The sequence below is a fragment of the Sapajus apella genome, unplaced genomic scaffold, assembly GCF_009761245.1.
Source record: "Sapajus apella isolate SASKATOON/1434 unplaced genomic scaffold, GSC_monkey_1.0 scaffold109, whole genome shotgun sequence".
NCBI lineage: Eukaryota > Metazoa > Chordata > Mammalia > Primates > Cebidae > Sapajus > Sapajus apella.
In genome coordinates, this window is record NW_022437049.1 from 1,535,571 (window position 1) to 1,563,241 (window position 27,671).

At 51.2% G+C, this 27,671-nt stretch overlaps 1 protein-coding gene across 9 annotated transcripts in view; it reads left to right on the forward strand.

The window, feature by feature from the left end:
• Window positions 1-27,671, forward strand: part of CTIF (cap binding complex dependent translation initiation factor) — a 323,679-nt gene that overhangs the window by 72,137 nt on the left and 223,871 nt on the right. For 7 of the 9 annotated variants that reach the window (XM_032259411.1, XM_032259409.1, XM_032259415.1 and 4 more), the window contains 2 exons: window positions 9,009-9,216; window positions 23,288-23,359. In XM_032259411.1, coding sequence (XP_032115302.1) covers window positions 9,037-9,216; window positions 23,288-23,359 — 252 coding nt within the window. In that variant the 5' untranslated portion in view covers window positions 9,009-9,036. Of the gene's footprint in view, window positions 1-4,524; window positions 4,548-9,008; window positions 9,217-23,287; window positions 23,360-27,671 lie in introns of those variants that run through there. The other 2 variants (XM_032259412.1, XM_032259417.1) reach the window with 2 other exon arrangements.

Sequence of the window (27,671 nt, forward strand, 5' to 3'; positions counted from 1 at the left end):
GGGACTGAGGCCCGTGTCCTTCTCACCCTTGCGGGCTGCTCTCCCTTCCTCCCTCCCCAAGGCCTCCAGTCTCAGCCCCCATTGCAGGTGCCAGCCCTGCAGGCCTGCTGAGCAGGAAATAATTCATGGCTTCTCCTTTGCCTTCTGGCCAACCATGCCCTGCTCGCCCCATGAAAACTGTTCCAGCTCCTCAGTGACTTGTGGAAGCTACTCTTGGGGACAGAGGAGTAAGGGACAAGCCCCAGCTATTTCTGTGAAGTTCTGAAGGGACCACAGGTCTTGGTCCAGGGCCCTGCACAGGGTGGGGGCTCAGGAGGGTGTGAGGACAATGGGATGATTCAGGTATCATCTGTTACTTAGGAATATCTGCCATGTTGGTGATTGCAACCCAGGACTACACTTGGGGTCCACAGAGGTTGGCAGTCACTGGGGGAAGGGAGGTGACTCTCAGCAGGGGTCTCTGGAGAAGGCAGGCTGTTGAGGGACCTGGGGGCTTGGGTCCTGCATTGCAGCCTGGCTCTATTCATAAGCACCTGAGTGGTTCCCAGTATGTCATTTCCCCCTCAGCCCCCAAGGCCCTAGTGTCCTCATCCACATGGGAGCAGCTGAAGGGCTGTTGAGGTCAGGCAGCCCAGATATCAGGAGCCACCTCCAACTTGTTCAGACCTGGCGGATGTGCTGAGCTCCATGCCGGGCATTGCCGGACCGTAAGCAGGTGCTGTCACCGCCTGGCTCTGAGAGTGCAGGCTGGAGGTGGTGGCCCCAGCGTCCACCAAGCATAATAACTCAGCCTGTGGAGGTCGTGCCTGATTCTGAGCTCTGCCCTGGGCCCAGGGCGGGCAATAGGGGGAGCCACCCCTCCACCAGGGAGCTGACTGACTGGCCAGAAGGTCAGCCTGGGGACTCGACCCATTTCTAGCCCTGTGGCCAGAGCAAGTGTGTCTGAGCCATGGATAGAGGAGATCTGCAAGGCTTTCTAGATCTGGGCTATTGCGAGTGTAGTTCTCTGACTGGAAGCAGCAGCCTCACCTGGGAGCTTGTTAGGAATGCTCAGGCCCCAACTCCTATCCTCGAACCAGAATCTGCATTGTAACAAGATGCCCTGTGATTCACGTAGCCATTGAAGTTTGGGAAGCATGGCTCCCGGCCACTTCTATGTGGTCCATACATTTTTCATGGGTAGGTGAAACAAAAGTCCCACAAAATGATAGTTACAATGTGTGTTACATGCTGATACTTTCAATTTAGTCATACATTTTTTAATGCTGAGATCATGACCCAGGAAATTTGTTTGGCAGCCCACTAAATTGCTGAGACCTGCAGTTTGAGAAGCACCGTGCTAGCTAACACCCTGTCGGATGTTTGAGTGACAAAAGGGTTAATTTGGTGGGGTGATAGGGGGTCAGGCATTTAGAGGACATCGGATGTCCTTGACTCCTGAGACACAAAATCTTGCCAGTTTCCAAGGGCACCTGCCTTTTTGACTTCATGCATTTCTGAACTTTCCCACTTCCCAGGGGTTGGGGACCTGGGACTCCTGTACGTGGAGTCCTCCTCCCCACTCCAGCAGGCAGCGTGGCCTCTGTGCTGGCCCTGCCCTGGGGTCCACCTGACTGCCTACAAAGGAGAATTCTAGTCCTGATTGTGCACTCTGGGTGAAGGTGTCGCTACCACTGTGTGGGGCTGGGAAGGAGAGAGGGGCTGGAAGGGATCAGGGCCTGAAAGACAGCAGGCAGCTCTGCTGATAATGGTCACCAGGAGCTCATTGCTGGAGAGGACACAGGAGCACGGTGCTGTGTGGCACCAGGTGACTTAGGAGGCGGCCACATGGAAGGTGGGGTGAAGATACCAGCAGATGTGATGAGTGGATTAGCACCAAGAGAGCAGGGACAATATGCTGGGCCCTAATGGCCCCCACAGCTCTGATGCCACCCCCAGTGCAGACTTGCTGTCCTGGTGGGATGAGTGGACAGACCCGTGAGCCCCAAGGCTGCTGGTTTTACAATCACCAAGGAAGCCCCCTGCAGAACCCCTGGGTCCCCTGCAGCGTGCCTGGGATCCACAGGAGGCTGGACTTTTTGCAGCAGCAAAAAGCCAAAAATGAGTCAGGAAGCTGCACGTTGCAGCTGGAGGGGAGGGCTGGTGTGGGCACAGCTTTCAGGAGAACACAGAGGGCCCAGGCTGCACACCCTTCTGGGGTCTTCCTGGGCTTCCCCAGTGGGGTGTCAGAAGGATGTGCTGCTGGAGCAAGCTGGGTGCTGGGGGTGGAGAGGAAAGAGCCTGATGAAGTGTGGGGTACAGTGCTGCCTTGGTGCGGGCCTCGAATGATGGGTTCCCTGAGAAGTGCTGGTAGGCCTTAAAGCAGATGCACCCCATCTGGTTTGCAGGTCACTGAACTCACCCCTGAGGATTGGAGGAGGAGGTAATGCCCCTAATGCCTGGCTGTTCTTAAAAGGATCGGCTAAATTGATAGCTCCTAATGCCATTTGTCGCTGGGTGGGCAGAAAGGATACTGAGAGGCTGGGACAGCTCCACTGATTGTCTCTGGCCTGTGGGTACTCCCAGTGTCAGTCTTACCTTCTCATCCAGACCCCTATCCTCTGAAGGTCAAAGTCAGACAGGGCCAGGGGGTAGAGGGAGAGACTGGCACCAGACGGTCACAGCTGCCCCACGGTGTTCACAGAAACCCCTTCCAGAGCACTGGCTTCCTCAGGAAGCTACAGAGTGCTGGGCTGAGAGCAGCAAGGGATCAGGAGTGTGGGGGGGAGGGGGAAAGGGAGTTTGTTTGGGTCTAGAATGGGGAGGGGACACCAGTGTGGAGAGAGGCACCTTTTTATCAAAGAACATGGGTGATTTTCATTTTTGTCCTTAAAAGTAGCCAGGCTTACTGAGCCGTGGTGATAAGCACGGACTGTGATTGGCTGCAGTAGGAGGTGGGGAATCCCCGGGCTGGTGGCCGAGGCGGGACTAGGGCCTTTCACAGGGATGCCGCCCCAGAAAGAGAGCCTGTGTGCGTCCTCTCCCTGGGGCAGACACAGATGTGGCCAAGCTCTGCGGCCCTGGCCCTCGGTCCTGTCTGGGAAGCGCAGGCGAAGGAGCTCCAGGGTTGGTCTTGCTGCCGCTGGGGGCCTTTGTGCCCCTCTGCGCCGTCCCGAAAGTCGTGCCCACACCGGCCCTCGCCTCCAGCTGCAGGTGCAGGGACGCCCGCCCCTGTAGTGCCCTTTACCGCACAGTGCGGCCTCAGCACTGTCCTACTCCTGCTGTTTGCCTTTTAGTTCCTTCTCATCCATCACCCGGCAGGGAATCCGGGCGGGGAGAGGAAGGGAGAGGAGGGGAGAAGAGGGGAGAGGAGGGGAGAGGAGGGGAGGGGAGGGGAGGGGAGAGGAGGGGAGGGGAGAGGAGGGGAGTGGAGGGGAGAGGAGGGGAGGGGAGGGGAGGGGAGAGGAGGGTAGAGGAAGGGAGAGGATCACGGAGTGTTCCCGAGCTGCGGTGCGGCCCTGCGTCCTGATGGCTGCAGTCAGGGCTGTCTCTGGTGTTCTACCTTCCCTCCCCTCCTTTTCCTTCTTCCTTTGGTTCCATCCTCTTTTTTCACTTTCACTGATCATTAAAACATAAATTAATGGCTGGCTGTCTCAGCTTTGCCAGCAGCCCAGCTGTTTGGGGATTTCCCATCTGGATCCTACTGGGAATGAGAAACTGAGTCGGGTGGAAATGCCTGAAGCTCAGGCACAGAGGCAGCAAAACAAGCCTGGAGGAGACGTCCCTTGCCCTGTGTCTCCACTAGCCAGAGAAGGCTCGGCCCTGTTTCTCCATGCTCTTCTTGCCTTACCAATGTGTTGGAACTTTGCTAGGTGGATACCCCGAAGAATAAACAGGGACTCAGACAGATCCTCGTACCCTCATGTTCAAAGCAGCGTTATTCACATTAGCAAAAGGTACAAACAACCCAAATGTCCATGGATGGATGAATGGATAAAGAAAATGCGGTCTAGACATACAGTGTCCTATTGTGATATGATGTCTCGTTCAGCCATAAAGGGCATAAAGTTCCGATACATGTTACAACGCAGATAAACCTTGAAAGCATTATGCTAAGTGAAATAAACCAGTCATAAAAGGACAGATACTGCATGATTCCTCTTATAGGAGGTACCCAGAATAAGCAAATTCATAGAGAAAAGGCAGGACAGTGGTTACTAGGGGTTAGGGAGAGGTGGAGGAGGAGTTAATTGTTGACTGGGCACAGAGTTTCTGCTTGGGTTGATAAAAACCTTCTGGAAATAGATAGGGATGATGGTTCATAGCATTGTGGATGTACTTAAAGCCACTGAATTATGTTCTCAAAAATGATTAAGATGATAAGGTTTTTATTGTTTTGTTTTCGGGTGTTTTGTTTGTTTGTTTTGCTTTCAGACAGAAACTCGCTCTGTTGCCCAGCCTGGAGCGCAGCAACGCAGTCATAGCTCACTGTAACCTCAATCTCCTGGGCTCAAGCAGCCTCCCGCCTCAGCCTCCCGCCTCAGCCTCCTGAGTAGCTGGGACTACAGGTGTGTGTAACTTTGCTCAGCTCATTTTTTAAAAAAATTTTTGGAAACATGGGGTCTTGCTATGTTACCAGGGATGTTCTCAAATTCCTGGCTTCAAGTGACCCTCCCTCCTCAGCCTCTCAAAGCACTGGGATTACAGGCACAAGCCACCACATCCAGCTGAATGCTGTTTTATGTTGTGTATATTTGACCATAATAAAAAAAAAATTCAGGGCCTTAGTACCTGGCTGAACTTTCAGGCTGTGAGCTGTGGAGGTGAATGGGCAGAGGAGGGCAGCACTCTCTCCCTCTCTCTGCTGCTGCTGCTTCTCCTGTGACTGAGGTGAAGCTCAGGGCTTTTCTGCTTTGCATGATCCCGGCTTTTCTGAAGCAGGGGCTTCGCTGCTCCCTTGCTGGGACCCATTGCAGAACATAGAAGTGATGTATTCTCCTTGGAAAACAAGAGTTCCTGGAGGAGCTGAAATCCCTGGGAGAGAGTGAAAAGGAGGGAAGGACCAGCAAGTCAGGGGTGGGGGTAGAGATGTGGCCACCACTGTGGGCAGCGGGGGATCGCCGCACTCGGAGCTGTGGAGGGACCATGTGGAGTGTGTCTGGAATTGTCTGAGACACAAAAGAGGGGAGTATTTGTACCACTGAGGGCAGCCTCATTGGGCGCTAGCTCCTCATACTTCCAGGTTGCAGGTGCCAGGGGCTGGGGGCTTCCTGCAGGTGTCTCATGACTACCGAGGAGCCCTGGGCAGGAGGCCCTCAGGCAGCTGAGGTTAGGTGCAGCTGGGATACCCTGTGCCAGTCTGGCTGGGCAGCAAACACTAGAGTAAGAGGGACTGCAGAGGGGGTGTGTGGACACAGAGGCACCCACAGAGCGAGTCCTCTTCCTTCCTCTGGGCACCAAAAGCCTGCAGGTTTGGGATGGGTCTCAATTCTGCCTCCTTTCTCAGCAACTATTATGGTTTTGGGGTGATGACTGTGCCCAGGTTCCCTCATGGGACCCTGGCCCAGCCCTGAGACACTCAGCCATGCCTGAGTGTCTCAGCTGGCCAGAGGCTGCTGCTGCAGGCAGAGCCCGGCACTGATCCTCCTGGAAGTGGCTCCGTGTAGAGTTCCTGCCAAACCCAGTTCTCAGACTGCACCTGTCAGGTGTGCCAGGATGCCCTGGATAAGATCGGAAGTCTTCGAAGAATAATGGGCGTGGCCTTGTGTATTGACTTCTCCTGCAGGCGGCTCCTTTTCAGCTGTCTCTGGACATCGGCCGTATTATTCCCATCCAGCGGAGGCCAGCTGCCCAGGGCCAGGCACGGAGCCTGCGTGGGGCCAGCTCTCCGGAACCTGTGCCCAGCTGGGGAATAAGCACATGCACAGCAGTTGAAGAATTCACCGCTCACTGCAGAGTCAGTGTGGAATTGGGGAACTGGAGGTGGCCTGAGGGCCTGAGCAGGCTACCAGGAGGCAGGATGCAGAAAAGGCAGCGGGGTGTAGGCATAGTCGTGCAGACCTGGCGCTCTGCTGTGTGAACTTGACCACGTTACTTAATCTCTCTGAACCTCCGTTTTCTCTTCTAAATAGCATAATTTGCCAATTTCATGGGGTTGCTGCAAAGATGAAATGAGTGGAGGCAGATCAAGTGCTGACGTGTCTGGGACATGATAAGGGCACAGCAGACACTCGTCATTCCTACTATTAGCAGAAATTGCAGTATTCACACCCAGAGCCAAGCCTGGGTGAATCTTTTGCTTAGTAGCCAGCCGTGAAACCAAGGCACTGCTCTGGCATTCTGCACATATAAGGACCTCTAGATTTAGCAGGTGGAGGAAAGGAGAAAGTGCTTCCAGGTTTTGGTGTGAGCAAAAGCACAGAGGCAGGAAAGAGCATCCTGTGTTCATTTTCCATTGCTTCCTAAAAGATTGCTACAGATAGCAGCATAAAACAATAGCATTCACCATCTCACAGCTCTATAAGTCAGAGGCTGGCACAGCATCTCATGAGACTGAAGTCAGGTGTCAGCCAAGTGTTCTTGGCTGGAGGCTCTGGGGGAAAAGTCTGCTCCCAAGCTCATTGGTTCTCGGGTGAATTTACTTCCTTGCACTTCTAGGATGGAGGTGCCCACTTCCTTGACAGTTGCTGACCAGGGATTGCTCTCAACTGCTAGAGGCCACCCACATGCCTTACCATGTGTCCCTCCTCCTTCAAGCCAGCAACAGTGCATTCATTGAGTCTTTCTCAGGCTTTGGATCTCTGGCTTCTTCTGCTGTCTCTGAGCCCTAGTCCCAGATTTAATGGGCTCATGTGCTTGGGTCAGGCCCTCCTCAATAGTTTTCCTATCTTAAAGTCAACAAATTTGGGATTTAATTGTTTCTGCAAAATCCCTTCCCAAGAATACCTAGACTCCTGGCGATTAACTAGGAGAGGGTGATACCTAAGACTGTCTTGGAATTCTGTCTACCACCCCTGGCATGTGCCCAAGACAAGTCCCAGAGTAGCCAGGGGCCGGAGCAGGGCATGAGTTAGACATGGGCAGCCGTGAAGCAGGAGGGGTAAGGTGGGTGCTGTTGGTGCAGGGGGGCGGAGTGTAAGGTCCTGTAGGGGTTGAGTGGCAGGTGGAGGAAGAGGCAGTGAACAGCCCCCTCATCCCCCTGCCTGTGGCCCATGCCACCAGATATGCATATCCCAATCCCAGCTGACTCCCTGCAGACCTACCGCCACCCCTGCCTCCGCATCTGGGTCCCTCATTCTGAGAAGGGCACCACCTTGACCTGAAACCTCTAGTCCTCTGATTCCTCCCTCTGGGATGGGTGGGCAGACCCATAGCTCCAAGGCCACTGAGCCTAGGGGCCCAGAGCAAGGCCCTGAGGACGTCAGAGCTCCCTGCAGCAGGCCTGGGGTCCGAGGGAGGCTGGGCCCTTGCAGCAGCCAAAGCCTAAAAAGAAGCCAGGAAAGCGGGGGACATGTGTGTGCAGCAGGGCAGTTCTCCCTCCGCCGGGCAGTTCTTGCCCCCACCCCTACTGCCATTCCCTCACCCTCTGAGAGGCCAGTGAGGGTGTGGGGGAGTCAACACTCATGGTCTCAGCAGCATTTCTGGGACCCAGCACGCCATTCCTTGCCCTGTTGCTTTGGACCCGCTGCAGTTAAAACACTCACCAAACCCTGGATTATTGGCAAATAACTGTGTTCCAAAGAAGTTCTCAGGGTTCAGGTTCTCAGGTTCAAGGTATTGAAACTCCAGTGCTCCATTAAACCTGCTAGGACCTCGATTTATTACCGGCAGCAGCATTCACGCTTCTCTCTGAGGCTTCAGAGCCCTGTGCACACGATTCAAGCCCTCGCTGTGGTTTTGTGCGGCGGCGGTTGGTAGAAGGCTGTTCTACTTGTGGTAATAAAGCATGTGCAGGCTCTGTTTCCTCCGGCAGATCAGGATCTTCCAAGGGCATCACAGGTCTTGAGATAATAAACGAGGCATAAGACAAGCTTTAAAGCCCCCTCTCATCTAGCCTGGAGCCCATCAGAGGAAGGGGAGGACCCCTGGCCTGGAGGTGAGGAAGGTCCTAGCTTTCCTCACTCCCAGGTGGGTCCGGTGTGCGCTTCAGGGGATAAGTAGCAGGGAGAGGGTAGTGGGGGGAGGTCCCAGCAGACCAGGGCCCCTGCAAGGCTGGGTTGAGCATGTCAGCTCCCGAGATTGCAGTTCTGTTGGTGGACCTGAGCCAGTGTTCCAATGCCAGGCTGCCCCAAGAGAGGGCCCAGGGGAGGATGGGGTGAGCCACGCCCCTGTGAGGGTGGCCAGGCAGTGTCTGTGGTGAGGCCACATCAGCACAGACAATGGAACAAGTCTTTCTCATTCTACCAGTGAAAACCAGCCACATTCCTGCAGACTCATCATAGGTGTGTTCCAGTAGCTGCACCCGAGCAAGGCTGCAAAATCCTGCTTATAAGTATGGCCCACAGGCTTCAACTAATGTAGGGGACAGTCTGGTGACCAAGGAGAAAAAGTCTCCTTATAAGCAGGCATTTTCTTGGAGGACCTAAGCCCCTCAGTGGGTTGTGTCTGGGGCTGGCCCCATTGTACACCTTCCGTCTTAGGTCTGTATTCTATTTCATCCTGGTTTATGGTGGATTCTGTTAAATCTGAGTCAGGAAATGAGGCATGGCCTTTAGGCTGAGTTCATCTTCGGCTTTTCCCAGACATTAAGGCCCAGGTAGACGCTAACTCTGACACTGCACAGTGCCTGTGCTGGCCAACCAGGCAAGTGACCTACATTCCGTGGGCCTCAGTCTCCCACCCACACAGTGGGAATACAGCACATCCTTGATGCTGAGGGCAAGCCAGCCCCACACTTACTTCTCAGGTGGGGAGAACAGAACGCCATGATGGATAACATGCTTCCAGGAGTGGAGGGTGTTTCCCAGGTGTGGGCATCGTCCTCTCCTCCAGCAGCATCTCACGGAGTCCTCTGTCCTCTTTCCCACCAGTCCCGGCCCAGGCCCCTGAGCTGGAAGGATGGAAAACTCCTCTGCAGCATCGGCCTCCTCGGAGGCGGGGAGCAGCCGCTCCCAGGAGATCGAGGAGCTGGAGCGCTTCATTGACAGCTACGTGCTGGAGTACCAGGTGCAGGGGCTGCTGGCCGACAAGACGGAGGGCGATGGCGACAGTGAGAGGACCCAGTCCCACATCTCCCAGGTGAGTGCTGGCCTGGGGTTAGGGGAGCTTGGCAAATTCTGAGGGGTGAGGCAGGGGCTCCTAATTCTGGGCAGCATCCAGACTGCCAAGGCGTGAATGGTCCCACTCAGCAGAGCACCCAGAATCTGGCAGGTGGGCTTTGGGATCCAGGAAGAAGGTGCCCCAGTTGTGGACCCAGCCCCTCTGACCCACCTCCACTCCTTCCTCTCCACTGGGACTTTGGGGACCGCCCAGGCCTACGAGTCTTTGAACACATATCTCTGAAGTACCTACTATGTGTGGAACGCTGTTCCCTGTCCTCAATAAGCTTATGTTATAGAAGAGATCTGGAGGTTTCACTTACCTGAAATGCACACCATCAAAGAACTATCACTTGTGAATATTTTCTCTGATTTCAAATACAAGCAGTTGTTGGCAGCCAAAGGAATGAGCCTCATGGGCTTCTCACCCAGGGCTCTGCATGCCAGACATACTTAGACATGCAAAGCATTCCAGTCAAAGTCCTGGGTTGGTCCTGCCCCTCCTGCCTCCGTCTGTGGCATCCCTGACCTTGAAGGGGAGATGGACTCATCTGAAAGATTGTGGGCTGAGATTTGAAAGTCTTAGCTTCTCCCAAATAAAGTATGTATGCATTAAGGACAGGGACCCTATCACATGTATCTTTGCCTAGCACCATAGTAGATTTTTGTTCAAGAGTTGGTTCCAGATTTGCTTCTGGCTGCCCATGTGACCTTGGGCATGGGGCTGAGTTTTCTCATCTGGTAAACGGGGATTATGCTGTTGCCTTGGGAATGCTGGAAGGCCAGAGATGGTAAGAAGTACACAGGCTACAGAGAAACAATGCTGCCTACACAAGGATGTACAGGAGAGTCCCCTTTCTCATCTGGAGTCAGGGTTCTGGGCATCCACCTCTCATGCGTCTTGTCCCATCTCCAAGCCTGAGACTCCTGGGACAATCAGAAGGTGAGCTACCTGGGTGTAGCCTGCTTTGGAAAAAGGCTGAGTCCAACTACCTGGCTCACTTATTGATGGGACCCCTAGCTTTGTAGAAGCCAGAACAAACCTGTGGCTTTCCTGGAACTCAGACCAGGAGTCACTCTAGGAAATGCTGAAGCCACAGTGATTCCATGCCCTGTCCCCGCTGGGAAACAGAGGACAGAAAATAGCCCTGAGGCAGAAAAAGAAATAGGTGTGATAACTTTCTTTAGTGTCCTTGAGGCTCTAAAATCACAAGTAATGTCATCCTACAATTTGTTATTCAATCCGTGAGTGTTTAATAGGCTTCTGTTCTGTGCCAGGTGCTGTTCTAGGACCCATATCTAGGATAGAGCAAAAAAGCCCTGTCCTTAGGGAATGTGTATTCTGCTGGTGGGTGATCATTGCGATGGAGGCAAGTAAAGCTGGAAGATGGAATGAAGAGCGAGAAGGAGCCAGAGGGGCTTGTGGTTTTAAGTAGCGTAGTCAGGGAAGCTGACACGGAGGGGAGGGAGGAGTGAGTAGTGCAGATATCTGGAGAGGAGCATCTGGGCGGAGGGAGCAGCCTGTGCCAGGTCTGGGCTGGAAGAAGAGTCCAGGTCCAGCCAGAAGGCCAGGGTGTTGGAGCAGAAGGCAAGGGAGGGAGAGCTGCAGTGATGAGTCAGAGGGATGATGGGGACCGCGTCATCGGGAGGTGTAAGGCCTGAGCCCTCGAGTGGTCCCGCGTGAAGAAGAAAGGATGTGAGGAATAGTGACCTGAGAGACCAGTGAGGCAGGAGGGAACCAGACTGCGGGGAGCACTGGAGCCTGGGAGGGGCGTCAAGGGAGTGGGGCAGGGAGACTGCCTTGGCGGCTGCTGCCAGCACAGGTTAAAAGAGGCTGAGAATGGCTGGCTGAGCAAGGGGGCCATGACCGGGGAGTTTCCGCTGAGTGGTGAAGGCAGATGCCTGTCTGTTTCCCACTTAAGGAACAGAAGGAGATGGCCCAGGATGGGATGGACTAGGAGGAAAGCACAGCTCTTTCGAGGAGTTCAACTGTAAAGCGGAGAGACATGTGGTGGTATTTGGGGAAATGTGGTCAAAATAGGAGCATTGACCTGTGTGTTTGATCCAGGGATAAGTCAGGGGTTGCTGGAGCCCTGGCCTATCCTCAGCCCTAAGCGACCCACCCACAATTAACAGGAGGGAGTTGCAGGTATGCGGCCGTGCATCTAAAATGATCCTGCAGCACAGCTGTGCGTTTTCTCCAGCTACTTGCATCCACGAAGGTGCAGAGGCAGTTACAAAGATGACTTTAACCAGGGTGGAGGTTTCTCCAGGGAGTACAGTGGAGGAGAGAGGGAGGAGGGAGACACTGGAGTGACATGATGAGTCACCTGGATGCTGAGCCAGGCCAGGATGGGCGTGGGCACCCGAGGTGGTGGTGGAGGCTGACAGGCAGTAGGGTCAGTGGATTGGAGGCCACCCAAAGAATTGTAATCCTGGTAGCAGAAAGACTGAGCTAGAAAGGTGGTGGGGTGTGGTGTGTGTGCTGGAGTCGGGTGTTTGAAATCAGAGGTGGAGGAATACAGTCATGGGTCAGGAGAGGACTGGGTGTGAGCATGGGAGTGTGTGGGGAGAGGGAGAGGCCAGGAGGAGAGCGGGTCATGAAGCTCAGATGCCATCTTCATGGATCTTGAAATCACCAAGAAAGGTCAAAAGGATGCAGGAGAGGGTGGCTGTGATGCAGGGGAAAACCCTCGAGGAATGCGGGAGCAGGTGGCGGCTGGGTGCCCTGCAGGTCTACAGCTGACTACGAGGAGGGTCTTGTCTGGTAGTGCATTAACTTATTTGCATAACCTCTTTTCTTGGTATAAACTACCCTTATTGCACAGTTAACAGTACTATGATCTGGAGTGGACAGAGGAGGATGATTAGGGTAGATTGGAAAATTATAAGGGAAATTAACCTCTTTAGATTGTCCAGGGCAAGAACTAAGTGAACCCACTCTTGCAGTCCCCTGGAAGCCCCTACAGCAGACTTCCCCAGGAGCAGGGCCTGCAGATGGGCACATGGGCTGGCATGGTACCCTCTGGCATGGGCTGCCTGCCTCTTCAACTGTGTGGCATCCAGCCTGCAGCAGGCATCCTCCAAAGGTTCCTCCAGCTGAAATATGCTCTACCCGGAGGAGCCAAGGAAGCCTTGAAGCTTCATCCCAGAGGAATGCGTGGCTGAGGGTAGAATTTCTATGCCCAGAGCAGCCAGCGGGGACATAGTTTTGGAATGAGGGGCCCTCCCAGCACTTTCAGTCTGGGCCCTGTGCTGGCTCCAGCTCCTGGGATCAGTGGGGCCTGCCTTACGCTTGGATGCCCACATCTGGGTGGCGGGCAAGGCAAGGCTGTGGAGGAGCTTTCAGATCGATGTCTGTTGTGAGGTGTGGTGTGAACACATGTGGTGGACATTTGGATGCATTCCCTAAACTAACTTCATGCTCTGGAGTTCCCTTAAAGAATGCGGACACCTGGCAGGATTCTGGGATCTGCCTGCCTGCCGACTGCCGGAGGGGAGGACGTTTCCATCTTGCCCCCATCTCGCCCCTGCCTCCCTGCTCTCCACAGTCACACACACACCTGGGGTACTGACTCTGGAGGAGGGATGGCTGGGGCAACTCTCAGGAAGGCTGGGGTTAGCTGTGTCTACATAAGATAGCTTTTTTAAAAAAAATCTCTATTAATGCATAGTATTTCTGCTAAAGCACTTTTTTTTTTTTTTTTAAATCTAATGACTACTTTAAATGGAAGCCAGAAACAACCAAACAAACAAACATTCAGGGAATGTTCCCGTCCGTCTGTCTGGCATTTTGGTGTTTCTGGGAAGGAAATTTGTTAAGAATCTTGGAAACCTTGAGAAAACCTGAGTGGAGAAGAATGTTGCTCTTCAGCTGGTGACGTCATTTGTTAGGATCTGAGAAATGACAGTTGACGCCCAGGGGGGAAATATCTCATGATGTTTGTACACTTGTGTTCCTCTCATCCTTCCCCAGTAACAACTGGAAAGAAAAGGATGGATGGAGGGGTGGATGAACAGATGGAAAGACAGACAGATAGATGATACATAGATCATAGAGGGATGAGATATGTAGATAGATAGATCAGTCTTCCTGTCCCTTAGATGAATAACCAACAGAATGTGTGTCTTAAGTTTACCAACATTTTCTGGATGCCATATTTAACGCCACACCCCTTCCCCATATTTAACACCACACCCCTCCCCCATGTTCAACATCACACCCCTCCGCAATGTGAAACATCACACCCCTCCCTCATGTTCAACATCACACCCTTCCCCCATGGTTAACATTACACCCCTCCCCCATGGTTAACATCACACCTCTCCCCCATGTTCAACATCACACCCCTCCCCTCCCCCATGATCAACATCACACCCCTCCCCCATGGTTAACACTACACCCCTCCCCCATGTTTAACATCACACCCCTCCCCCATGTTCAACACCACACCCCTCCCCCATGTTCAACACCACACCCCTCCCCCATGTTCAACATCACACCCCTCCCCCATGTTCAACACCACACCCCTCCCCCATGTTCAACACCACACCCCTCCCCCATGTTTAACATCACACCCCTTCCCCATGGTTAACATTACACCCCTCCCTCATGTTTAACATCACACCCCTCCCCCATGTTTAACATCACACCCCTCCCCCATAGTTAACATTACACCCCTCCCTCATATTTACATCGTAGCCCTCCCCCATGTTTCAGGAGCACTTGTTGTCCAGTAGATTCAGAGTCCCCACAGTCACAGCTGGAAAATTCTCACACTATCCTTGGGAGGAGGAGGGATTTTAGCCCTATTCTGAAGGAGGGAAACTGAGTCACAGAGATGGAGCATAGCCAAACCACACTGCTGGGTGTTGGCTAAGCCTTATCCCCACCCCACCTACTTCTGGTTTCCTGCTCCATACAGGCCTTGACTGATTGGATGCTTGATGGTTAATATAGATTTCTTTCCTGTAGAAACAAAATTAGGACTCCAAATCTCATTAACCACTTACCTTTTGACCAAGAGGTTAGGATGCTGTAAGTGAGGAAAATTTCTGCACGTGTGATGTTCGTGGATGATCCAGTGGGTCACTAGAAAGCTTGGAAGCAGCATGCAGCTCTGGCCAAGCATGAACTCACTTAGGGAGCTATGAGAAATACTGACAAACAGACCCCACTGCTAGAGATGCAGGTAAAAGTGAGGGGCCTGGAGCCTGGCATGGTCATAAGCCTGTGGGTGACTCTGATTGCCACAGTGGGAGCAGGGCTGTCTCTCCCCCTCCATGGCCTGCTGCCCCTGCTCCAGTCTCTTGGAAAGATACCATATAGGGACCCTATGAAGAGCAGATACGTTTAATGACGGCATAGTGTCCAGTGAATTCTTGTTAAGAGGTCAAATTAAGAGCTGGCGAGGGTGAAGATCACTTCCTATGGCCCTATTTTGTTGCTGTCAGGCACTTGGAAGCCCTGGGTTTCACCTGCAATGCCGGGATTGCAAAGGGATGCAGCAGTGGCAATGAACAGGATAGGGTGAGAGTGTTCAGATGGGCCCCACGGCTTTTCCTAACGTTTCTCCTCTTTCCCTTTACGTTTCTCCTTTCATTCTGCCTTCCCTGTTCACTGTTCCCTCACCCTTTTCTTAGTCCCATCTCTTCATTTCCTTCTGCCCTGAAATCCATTTTCCCTGACGTCTTTGCTCACAGGAGGAAGCACTCAGTGGTGGACTGCCCTTGAAAGGCTTAACAGAGGAAGTGAGTTTATAGGAGGACTGCGGGGTGGTTCAGCAGGGGGAATTCATTATATATTTTCTCCTTATTTAAAACATTTATTTTAAATTATACAAGTACTTTATGCATACATTCCCGTGGTGCGCAAGAATTCAAATATTAATAATTAAATCTTCCTGACTAAAATTATTATAAATTATACAAGTCTTTATGCATACATTATCATGGTACATAAGAATTCAAATATTAACAATAAGCTCTTCTGTGCTACCACCTCATTCTGCTCCCCTACCTCCCTACGTCCCATCAAATAGATGAGTTAATTTCCTCACTGTTTTTTGTTTTTTTTTTTTTTTTTTGAGAGATGGAGTCTGGCTCTGTCACCCAAGCTGGAGTGCAGTGGCAACTTGGCTCACTGCAACCTCCACCTTCTAGGTTCAAGTGATTCTTCCACCTCAGCCTCCCAAGTAGCTCGGACTACAGGCACACACCACCATGCCCAGCTAATTTTTGTATTTTTAGTACAGATGGGCTTTCACCATATTGGCCAGGCTGTTTCTGAACTCCTGACCTCATGATCCGCCTGCCTTGTCCTCCCAAAGTGCTGGGATTACAGCATGAGCCACAGCGCCCAGCCTTTCCTCACCTTTTTAATGCCTTTCCTGACATATGTATGACTTGAAGAAATATTGTCAAATCATATACCATAGCCAGTGGATATATTGTTCAATGACTTGCACTGTTCACCTAACCACATGCCCCAGAGATTTTTCTAGGCTTGTATATCTGCTGTGTCCTGTTTAGTGGCTGCACAGTTGTCCATAGCATGGATTTATTTAACCATTTGCTTAATGGTGGGCACTCAGGTTACTTCTAAATGTTCCCCTGGAAATAAGTGACACTTCAGCACATACTGTTGAACATGCCTCTTTCTGCACAAATAACAGTGTTTCTTTAGTTAGCTGCGGAGAAGTAAAATTAATTTTAATAGCTGTTGTTAAATTGCTCTCCAAAGAGCTTCCATTATTCACACTGCCACCCGTGTATTGGGACATCTTGTCATCTTAATTCACATTGTCTTTCTTTTTCTTTTTCTTTTTCTTTTTTTTTTTTTTGTTTTTTGGAATGGAGTCTCGCTCTGTCGCCCAGACTGGAGTATAGTGGCACACGATCTCAGCTCACTGCAACCTCGCCCTCTGGCTTTTTTAATGCCTTTTCTGACATATGTATGACTTGACGCAACTCTCCTATCTCAGCCTCCTGAGTAGCTGGGACTATAGGCACACCCCACTGTGCCTGGCTAAGTTTTGCATTTTTAGTAGAGATGGGGTTTCGGCATATTGGTCAGGCTGGCCTTGAACTCCTGGCCTCAGGTGATGCACCTGCCTCGGGCTTCCAAATTGTTAGGATTATAGGATTCAGCCACCTCACCCAGCCACATTGTCTTTATTTCTAATGAAATTAAGTACTTTTTAATGTGATTACCAGTCTTTTTTTTTTTTTTTTTTTTTTTGAGGTGGAGTCTCTCACTGTTACCTGGGCTGGAGTGCAGTGGCACAATTTTGGCTCACTGCAGCCTCTGCCTCCCAGGTTCAAGCAATTCTCCTGCCTTAGCCTCCCAAGTAGCTGAGATTACAGGTGTGTGCCACCATGCCCAGCTAATTTTTTGTATTTTTAGTAGAGAGGGGGTTTTACTATGTTGACCATGCTGGTTTCAAACACCTGATCTCAGGATCCAGCAACCTCGGCCTCCAAAGTGTTGAGATTACAGGTATGAGCCACCAATTATTTTTTACTAGGATAAAATTTTATTTTATTAAAGTAACAATTGGAAAAACAGAGACAAGTGAAAAACAGGAAAAAAAAAACCATCGTTTTATGGCAACTAATATAATTTTTGTGCATCCACTTTTAAACATCGTTTATAAAGTTGTACTTCTAGCGTACATGTAAGTTTCATGATCTGTAAGTTTTAATGATCTCCTAGACAGTGGTGATAGTTTTTAGCATAAAGTGTAATTATTTAAATTTGCTCTTTTTCTGCTAGGTAGTAAAATATAATAGAATGAAAGCTAACATTTATTCACCGAGGCTCTGTTGTAGGCTCAGGGGCAAAGTCAAGAACAGACCAACCATGATCTGTGTCTCATTTTCTTTTTCCCCTCTTTCTCACAGGGAAAGACAGACAATAGAGAGAGAGGAAATGGGATGTTAGAAGGTGATGCATGCATGGGTGAGGCAGGAAGTGAGTGGGGAAGGCTCATTTAGGAGTGAGGATTTGGGCACAGTAGCTCATGCCTGTAATCCCAGCACTTTGGAAGTCTGAGACGGATGGATTGCTTGAACCCAGGAATTCAAGGCCAGACTGGGTAACATGGCAAAACTTAGTCTCTACTATAAATACAAAAATTAGCTGGGCATTATAGTGCATGCCTGTGGTCCTAGCTACTTGGTAGGCTGAGGTGTGAGGATCAGCTGAGCCCGGGACCCAGAGGTTGCTGTGAGTTTATCACTCCAGCCTGGGCAACAGAGTGAGACTGTGTCTCAGAAAAAAAAAAGAGAGAGGGAGAAAGAAAGAAAAGGAAGGAAGGAAGGAGAGATGGAAGGAGAGATGGAAGAAAGGGAGGGAGGCAAGGAAGGGAGGGAGGGAAGAAAGAGGAGGGAGGGAGGGAGGGAGGGAGGGAGAAGGAAGGGAAGAAGGGAAGGGAAGGGAAAGGGGAAGGGAAAAGGCGTATATCCTCAGAACAAGGACATGATACAGTAAAGGAAATGAACATTGATAGAATGCTATGATTTAACCTACAGATCTTTTAGCAATTTTCCCAGTAATATTGTTCAGAGCAAAAGAAAAAAAATTGGCTGTGATCTTTGTCTCACCCAAGATCACATATTATGTTTAATATCAGCCATTTTTCCTGGCTCTTGGAATGAATAACTATTTCTGTCCTTTGCTCATCCTGCCACTTTTTGGCTGTGTATTCCTGAGTAAGTTACTTAACCACACTGTCATTCGGTCTCCATGTTTGCTGATTAGAGAAGGCCACAAAGAGTAAATGTTAGTAAGTACAAAGGACTGAGAACGGTGCCTAGATTTAAGTGAAGTCTTTATATGGTCTGGTGATTAATTCTTTGCTACACAGCAGTCTCCCCTTATCCACTGTTTGCTTTCTATGATTTTGGTTACCCGTGGTCAACTGCAGTCCAAAACTATTAAATGAAAAATTCCAGAAATAAACCATTTATAAATTTAAAATTGCATGCCACTCCAAGTAGTCTGATGGAATCTCACGCTGTCTCTCCCGAGACATAAATCATCCAGCGTTTCTAGTCTGTATCCACTACCTGCCCATCACTGCCCAGCCCAGAGTCACTGAGCAGCCATCTCTGTTACCAGATCACAATAGGTGCAGGGTTGGTTACCACCCACGGTTTCAGGCATCCACTAAGGGATCTTGAAATGGATTCCTCAAGGATAAGGGGGGCCACTGTGTCTGTTGCAGGTAGCTTCTCACTTTTATTTGTTTGTGATTTCTTTTGTCACGTAGAAGTTTGAAATTTTGATGTAGTTTAAAATTTGCATCGTAGACTTTACGTACCTTGGAATGGATTTTCCATGAATAATGCAAGGCAGACATCTAGGGTCATTTTTCAGTGGCTGGGTGGTTGTCTCAATTCCATGTATTCATTGATGAGTCTCTCCCTTAATTTAAAGCCCAATCCTTACCATTTGTACACTAATTTCCTTATGGGTACAGTTTTGTCTGTTGATCTGCTTTTTTATTCCTGTACTGGTTTAACCTGCTGGTTTGGATCTAGCTTTATGAGATACTTTGATGTCTGGTAGGGCTGGTCTAGGGGGTGGGTGAGAATTTTAGTCACCACTGAAAAGGGGGCGTGGTTTAGCTGTAGCCCCTCCAGCCTCCCACATGCTGAGCTTCCTGCTTCTCTGTCCTCCTCTTCCGGTGCTCAGTGTCCCATGGTCTCCCCCATCTTTTCCAATCTCTGCTCATAAAACACTGTTCATTCTAGGATGTAAATGACGAACAGCTTATTTTAGTAGTTTTTTATTGTGAAATACTTAAGATGAACTAATAACAGAGAATAGTAGAATACACGTCTATTTTGAGTGCAAAACAAACATCTGTACTCTCATGTTTATTAAATCTCCACCCTGTATCATGTTTGTTCCAGGTTTTTAAATTTAGACACAAATTATAATAGCTGTGGTTGAAGCCCTTAAACCAACTCTTGTGAATTTGATGTTAATCATTCCCTTATCTGACAAACCTCCGACATTTCCCACCTTTCTGTTTGATGACCTTTTCAAGTAAGATACCATCTTTACCCCTAGAGGACTTGCAGGTTCAGGAGGGCAAAGCTATAAGACTGATTGCCTTGAAGGGGAAATGTGTGGGATTTCAAGCCCTGGCCCAGACCAAGGAGCATGCCTGGAGAAGTGGGACCCTTCTCCATTCTTGACTCATCTCCTACACATCAGGGCAGGTCCTGGGGAGGTCCATTTCTGGAGATTTTCTAGGCGGTGTCTCAGAGAAGGCAAAGGAGAGGCAGGAGGTGATGGTGCCTGTGACACCAGAAGCCGATGTTGAGAGCAAAATCCCAGCAGGGATGGGGAGGAACTTTGGAACAGGGAAGGGAGGGCTCCCAGAGGGCCTTTAGGGCCGGGGAAGAAGCATGTCTCTAATGGAGGGGATTCAGGCAGCAGGCTTGGACAGGCTGTGACTGCTGTGATATTCCACAGCTGGAGGCTCCTGCTGGGCTGGGGTTTGAGATGGAACCCTACAAGCCCAGTGGGTAGAGCTTGGTGTGATAAGCGTGATCATTCACACCTCACTCCTCCCCATTTACACAATCACACACAAGGCCACAGTCCCTCTTCCTGCTGGGCTGTGCCTGCCTCCAGCTCTGCCGGGTGTCTGGAAGGAGGCTCTGTGGACTCCACCATCCTGCTGGCTTTCCTGCGCACAGATCTCCCCCTTTGCCTAGGGCTCATCTGTTCCACACTCTGAGATCCATTGCTTCGTTTCTATCTCTCCCCTTCTGCCAATGAACCCCAGCGTGGGACCCTCCTTCCCCTCTTCCCCCTGGGCAAGCTCAGCCTCCCCTAACAGAGGCCTTCTACCCCTGCATATGAAAGAAGTGCCTCTGAGTCCTTTAGCGTGACAACCGCTGCCTGCCCCTAAGCCGGCCATGCTCCGCTGTGCCTGTCGCCTCGCTTGGGCACCTCGCTCTTCTGCAGGAGCCCTGGGTGGCCTGTTTTCCCTCCATTACGGCCCCTGCCGAGAGCACACTCTTCTTCTCAGCTACACCATCCCCACCCACCTCTCATTGCTGTTATTCGACACGTCTTCCGCCCTCTCCTGTGTGGGGACACTCTTGGTTGAGGGTCCCACACAGAAGGCACTCAGGAGGTGGCTTTTGGTTGGCAAGGTACAGTTAGGGATGGCCTTGGGCAAGGCAGAGCAGTCTCATTGGAGCTTGGAAAGCTCAACAAGGAGGGTGGGGTTGCATACGGATGTGCACTAAGCCTCAGCTACTCTGTGCATACCCATCAGGAGGCCCCACCCTACCAGGGCTGTGCTGACCCAGGAGGAGGTGTGGCCCCGTGAGTCAGCGTGCTGTGGAGTATCACACCAGTGCTATGCAGCTGGGGTAAAATGTTCAGGATGCCTGAAAGGGGAGAAGCCTTTTTCTGAGAGGTCACCTAAGATGGGATGAGGAGTCCAAGCATGGCCTCATTTTCTTTCCAGCCAGTGGGCACTGTGTGCCTTGGCTGTCCCCCAGCTGTCAGCCAGGCTCCAACCAGGGAAGCAGAAACCACTCCAGTACATAAAGCTGAGGGATTATAGTTCAGTACTTGAAACATTATACATACATACGTATATACATATAAGTATATGTTTACATGTATCTGTATACATTATTTTTTAAAATGTGGGCTGGGCACGGTGGCTCATGCCTGTAATCCCAGCACTGTGGGAAGTCAAGGTAGGTGGATCACCTGAGGTGAGGAGTTCGAAGCCAGCCTGGCCAACATGGTGAAACCCTGTCTCTACTAAAAATATAAAAATTAGCTGGACGTGGTGACAGATGCCTGTAATCCCAGCTACTCGGGAGGCTGAGGCAGGAGAATCACCTGAACCTGGGAGGCAGAGGTTGCAGTGAGCTGAGATTGTGCCATTGCACTCCAGCCTGGGAGGCAGAAAGAGCCTCCATCTCAAAAAATAAAAAAAAATAGGCCAGGCGCGATGGCTCACGCCTATAATCCTAGCACTTCGGGAGGCCGAGGCGGGTGGATCTCTTGAGGTCAGGAGTTCAAAACTAGGCTGGCCAACGTGGCGAAACCCTGTCTGTACTAAAATACAAAAATTCGCCAGGCATGATGGCGGGCGCCTGTAATCCCAGCTACTTGGGAGGCTGAGGCACGAGAATCGCTTCAACCCAGGAGGCAGAGGTTCTGGTGAGCCAAGATCATGCCACTGCACTCCAGCCTGGGCAACAGAGTGAGACTCAGTCTCAAAAACATAAATAAATAAATAAATAAATATTTAAAAAATAAATATAAATAAAAATTTGTACTATATACTTATGTGTGCATGTATTTTACATATGTACAAATACATATATATTAGTTTTTGTTTTGGAATTATTTTAGACTTACAGCCAAGGTGCAAAATTGAACACAGTGTTCCCAAACACTTGTCATTCACCTTGCCCTAATAGGAACACCTTACGTAACTGTAGTACCATTATCAGAAGCAAGAAATTAACATTGGTACGATGCTCTTAACTAGAGATTTCATTCGGATTTCACCAGTTGTTCCGCAAACGTCCTTTTTCTGTTCCAGGATCCAAATCTGCATGTAATTGCCACATCTCACTCCCCTCCAATCTAATACTTCCTTTGTCTTTTCTTTTACAACCTTGACACTTTTGAAGAGTTCTGGTCAGTGCTTTTGTAGAAAGCTCATCAGTTTGGATTGTGTGATGTTTTCTCATGATTTTGTCGAGAGGGTGCATTTTTGTCAAGGATATCCCAGAAGTGATGTGCCCATCTCGATGCCCCACACTGGGGAGTCCACGATGCAGATAAGTTTTGTTACTGGTGATATTAACCTTGACTACTTGGCTAAAGTGGTGTCTGAGGGTTTCTCATTTTTCTGTCCTCCCTCCGTAGCCATAATTAATAAATATCTTGGGGGAAATACTTTGAGACTGAAATGATCCAAGCAGAGGGAATTTAATCCAGGGGATTGATTATTCCTACCTCAGAAGCTTTACAATCCAGAGGACAGCAACTCGAGGTAGCTAGTACCACCTCTTAACCTGAGGCTTAAAGATAGAAGGTGTTGCCAGAGTCCAGGGTTCTTGGTCACTCACAGAAGCCTGCCTGGTGAGGCTGGAGCCTGGAAGGAGACCCAGTCACTGCTGGTAATGCTGCCGGAGGCACAGAGAGAGGGGAGAAATGCCTGTTTCCTGTCTCCCATTGGCCAAGCACAGCCAATTCCTAACGGAGGACCCTGGGAATTGCAGTCCTCAGGGATCAGCCCCTCTGCTATATAGCATGGGGATGGACAAAGAGTGCCACTTCTCTAGGGCTGCACTGTCCCTGATGGTAGCCACAGGCCACATGTGGCTCTTAAGCCCTTGAAATGTGGCTCATCCAAACTGAGCCACATGCCCTAAATGACATGTGGATTGCAAAAACAGTATGGAAAGAAGAATGTAAAACATATCATTAACAACTTTTTATATTGATTACCTGTTAAAGTGATATTTTGATGTATTAGGTTAAATAAAATATATTAGTTCATTTAATTTTACCTGTTTCTTTTTAAAATCTGGCTACTAGAAAATTTAACATTATGCCTGTGGTTTGAGCTAGGCTTCTAGGAAGACCCATATGTACCTGCCTCACCGCCAGCTTGGGCCACACCCTTCATGTAGTAGAGGGTTAAGTGTGGCTGAAGCCAGGTCAGGCAGTCAAACACGGTGCTGGTTGTTCCAAACTCAGAATAAGTTTTGTCATGTCTGGCCGAGGTAGCCAGTCATCGTCACTGTGCCGGGCTCAGGTGAACGGAAGTGAGTTTGCCTCCCCCAATCAGATGCCAAAGCTTCATCCTGATGGGGAGTTTGAAGATGCCAAATTGGGCCTGATGGTTGAGAAAGATTTGCGTTGAAAAGGCCAAGTAGGATTCTGTACTTATACTAATGGGAAAAGGCAGGGCACAACTCCTGCAGCCTGGGCAGAGTGAGCATGGGCCTGGCTGTCCTGCCATCACTGATTGCTCCTTTCTGCTCTGCAGTGGACAGCGGACTGCAGCCAACCACTGGACAGCAGCTGTTCCTTCTCCCGAGGGCGAGCCCCCCCACAGCAGGTAGGGAACCAGCTCTGTGCTCCGTCTGCGGGTGTCCTATGTCTTGTCTGCCTGGGTTCCTGGGCTGGCCCACGTGGATCCTGAGGGGTGGTGACATGGAGAGTGCTGAGAAGTGGGAGAGGGGAGGATGCATCTGTCCCCTGGAAAGCTCTCCCTAACTCCCTGCCCACAGGGAAGCTCCCACTCCCCCAGACTCATCGACTGATGAGATTTCTTTTTAATAACTGCATTCTATATACTGATACACATCTGGAAGTAGCCCAGATGTTTGCTGAGTGGAATGGCGGGGTGCCTTGGGATCCGTCCTTACAGTGGAATGTGACACCGCAGTCAGACGCCTGCACGGATGGTTCAGGCACCGACATAGCAGCCCCGCACACAATGGGACTCAGCATTTTGATGCTGGCGGGTGCTTTGGATATCACCGCTGCTCCAGATCCGCAGAGGGCCTGGCGGGGGTAGGCTGTGGGGGAGCTGTCAGAGACCTGTCCATCCCCCCACCCAACAAGCAGTCCTGGGACCTCACTGGAGCCTGCCACCTTTCTCCCTGCTGCTTATCATGAAGTCTCGAGAGGCTCACAGGGGGGTGCGTGGCTGGGAGGGAAGGGAGGCAGCTGTTCTTTGAGAGCTGCCCTGGTGACCCCCAGGCCCTCCCCAGCACCCTCTGGTGGTCCAGCTATTCTCACTGATACCCCATCCCTGCCTGCGGGAGCCTGTGGGATTAGAGGCTGAGAAAACCATGTGTCCATCCCAAGTCCAGCCTTAGTCTGTGGCTGGCTGGAAAGCGGAGGGAGCCCCTGCAGGCTCCTGCGAGGGGCCATGCCTGGTTTCAGAGCCGCTGCAATCACAGGTTGCCCCAGGCCTACTTGCTCATGTTCAGCTTTGGTCCTCTGACAGATTCACCTAACTCCTCTATTCTGTCCCAAGGGAAGTTGGTCAGTGGCCTTGGTTCTGGATCTTTCTCAGGCTGTAGGACATGGCTTCCCCATGGTGTAGGGGGATGGTTCTTTCACATGACAAGATTTGCTTGTGTGTTCAATTGTTTCTTAAGAAGGAGGCCATAATAAGAGCCCTGGGGGTGTGGGGTGATGGGAGACCTGGAGTCTCGTTTTGCTCTGCCACAATCTTGGTGGCAATCCCTTCCTCCTCAGGTCTCAGCTTCCTCACATAAAACCCAGCAGGAGCCTCAATGGCCTCTGAGGGTCCTTCTAACATCTCTGTGCCATTTGCAGAAACCAAATCCCACAGAGGTGCCACGTGTCTGCCCTCCTCCCCACACGGCACTGCTACCTGGCCCAACTGCAGGAGGAGTCCTTCTAGGGAGTGCTTTTGTCTCTGCTGCCTCCCTGCCTGGGACCCCATGTCCCACTCCCTGATCTCCATAGCTTTTGGTCTCGGCCCTGCTCCTCAGGGGCACTGTTGCTAGCTCCTGCCAGTTATTCTGGGGTCTCCTAATTGGAGATTCCCCTCACTCTTCAGCAGCAATGGCGGACTTGGATTTGGGGACTCAAGCACCAGAGAGAGGCTTTCAGGGAGGGCTTGAAGCTCTTGGATGGGGCATAAGAGATTAGTCACTGAGAGCTCTCTGTTATCTGGTCAGCAGGCGCCTGGTTCTGAAATCTTCCAACGAAGAGTCCTTTCTCCTCTCCCCTTTACTATCTTTCGGGGGCCCATCTTCTGCCTTTTCCCTCTGGTCCCTTTCTCCACATCACTCCTGATAGGGTCTCCAGGGGCTAAGGAATAGTTCTGCCTGCTTTCTGCCCTCACCTGCCTCATCCCCACACCCCAGCTGTCCTCTCAGGCCTGCCTTCCCCACCTGCAGGAGGTTGTCGGCGGGGGGGGGTTTGCCAGATAATATGGACCCATGGAGCAGGGCTGGGGGCTGATGGGATGGGGTTAGGTGTGGGCTTGTCCCTGCCCACTAGGAGCAGCTCACCCCAATCCCAGGAAGCAGCTGAGCAGTTGACTCGGGGTAAGCAGTGTTTGACATAATGAACTATAACTCAACTTAGACGTGAAGTCATGAAAAGCTCATATTAGATGCTTTCTTGGCAGGCGGAACTGAGACATAGGTTCATTATGGGGGAGGAGCCCAAAGAGGGTGGCAAGGAGGGTCTCTGCATAGAACCCCACCTAATCACCTGACATGTGCAGAGGCAAGGGTTTGTGGAGGGGTCTCCTCCAGGCCATAGAGCCACTGGCATTCCCATCACCCATGACCTGCGGTGGCCACCTGATCATCTCAGAGGGAAGAGGGAGAGATGTCTACTTCTGAGAAGTGGAAGAGGGGCTGGGCTATGGAGGGACCACCCTGCCACAGCCATGCGTGCCTGGTGCCATGTTGGTCTTGGGCGCAGAGTCTGTGATATCCATGTCTGGAGAGCCAGCTGGGACAGAAGGGAAGGCTCAGTCAGAACGCTGGGTTAGCCTGAGTCTGGCGTGGGATACATCACCTGTGCTGTGTGAAGTTGATTACAGCCAAGGAAAGCTCTGAAGGTTAGAGAGTGCAGGGTCTTTCAGGAGGGACTTCTTAGATATTTGTCAACCAGGAGTGTTTGCAGGGACCTGGTGCTAAGCTCCGGAGGGCCTGAAGCCATGGACCTGCCTTTAAGAGCATCACTGCTAAGTGAGAAGGACAAGGCGCAGGTTTAAAGGAATGCCTCCTGCAAGGCATGAATGCAGGGATCCAGGGGGTGGCCTGGAGTTCAGAAACCTGGGCAGGTGCACAGAGGAGGTGAGGGAGAGCTGCACCTCCTGAATGGAGGCCGAGGTTTAGACCTGGGTGCTGCATTGGGAGGCAGGAGTAGCTGTGGGCCTGAATTTACATGAGGTCTCCCATGGCTGGCGGCACTTTGGTTCAGTGATGACAGGCTTTATTTTTAGACATCAGAGACTGAATTTATTAGGTGCAAACAACAGGGTGGCATAAACAAGAGGGACGTTTATTTTTCTCTTGCCACCAGCCTGGATGCGCGTTCGGGCTGGTGTGGTAGCCCAAGAATGTGGGGGCCGGCTCCTTGCTTCTCACTGCTCTGCCCTCTCTAGAGGGTTGCCGCTGGCCACGTGGCCCATGGCGGCTCATACCTGTGTCCATGCATCCACCTGTGGGACACCCACCTGAGTTTCCTTCCAGGAACCTCTGATTTCTGCCCATGAAGCAGCCATCTCCTGATGCCCCTTGCTGGAGGGATCAAAGTTGGGCTGTGTCCTTTGAGTGACTGCACCCCTAGGAAAGCCCCACGTAGCTGGCCCGTGGCAGTGTACTCACCACTCCTGTCACACTGGGGCTTTCTGATGGAGGAGGACTCAGGCAGCTGCCCGCTGAAGGGTGCCTTTGCTGACTGCTGCCCTGATGGGATGCTGCTGTTCCCTGCATCCTTCAAGGCTCCCTTCAGCCTGGCCTACACCCATGTGCCCAGGCAGACACCCTCATATTCCCTCATGCTGCTGCCAAGCTGTTCCATGCACACCTACCTGCACCTCAGCCAGCTTATCAACCCTAAGACAGGAGTCAGGGTGGGCTCTTCTTCCTCAACCACTTCTGGCCTAGGGCCTTGTATTCAATAGGCCCTCAATAGTGATGCCTGAGACTGCCCTGCATTTGCCCAGGCTCAGTCCATGCAGTCATTCCCTACTGGGCCCTTTTCCTCTGGCCATGCCAACTTTGGTGAGCTTTCTGGGGCCATCACGATGATGGGAGAGCTCTGCTAACCCATTTTTACTCATGGAGACAATTAGTTTCAGGGAGAAACTGAGGCTACATTGAAATGGGGTGTCTGGAAGCTCTGTTACTCCTCTTGACTGCCCACATTGGCTGCACATGTCCAGGGAAGTAGGTTGGCAGGAAGATGTGGAGGCCCTGCATTCTGCCAAGCGAGCTCTGGGTGATGGATCACAGACCATGCCCTGCACCAGGGCCCAGGGCCCAGATGTGGCCCCGTTTGTGTATTAGTCATATACTGGGATGACTGATTCATCCCTAGCAGGCTTCCATCCTCATCCTGTTTGTTACTTTAGCTAATGTCAAAGAGAAAACCTTACGTTTTCTAAACCCTGTCAGAGGTAGAAAGTGGGGGCAATCTAGAGGAGATTGGGTCCCACGAGACAGGAGGAAAAGAGCCCAGAGAGTATAGAGCAAAAAAATGGGGCTACAGATAGTTCAGAAGAGGCCAACCAGCTGCCGGCAACTGGGATTCAGCTGTATTTGGGATTGCCTGGCATCCTGCATCCTCCTTCCAAAAGACCTGTCCATCATCTAGTCATTTAGTTAGGATGTCAGAAGTTTCCAGCTTTTCATCCTAACAGGGGAAAT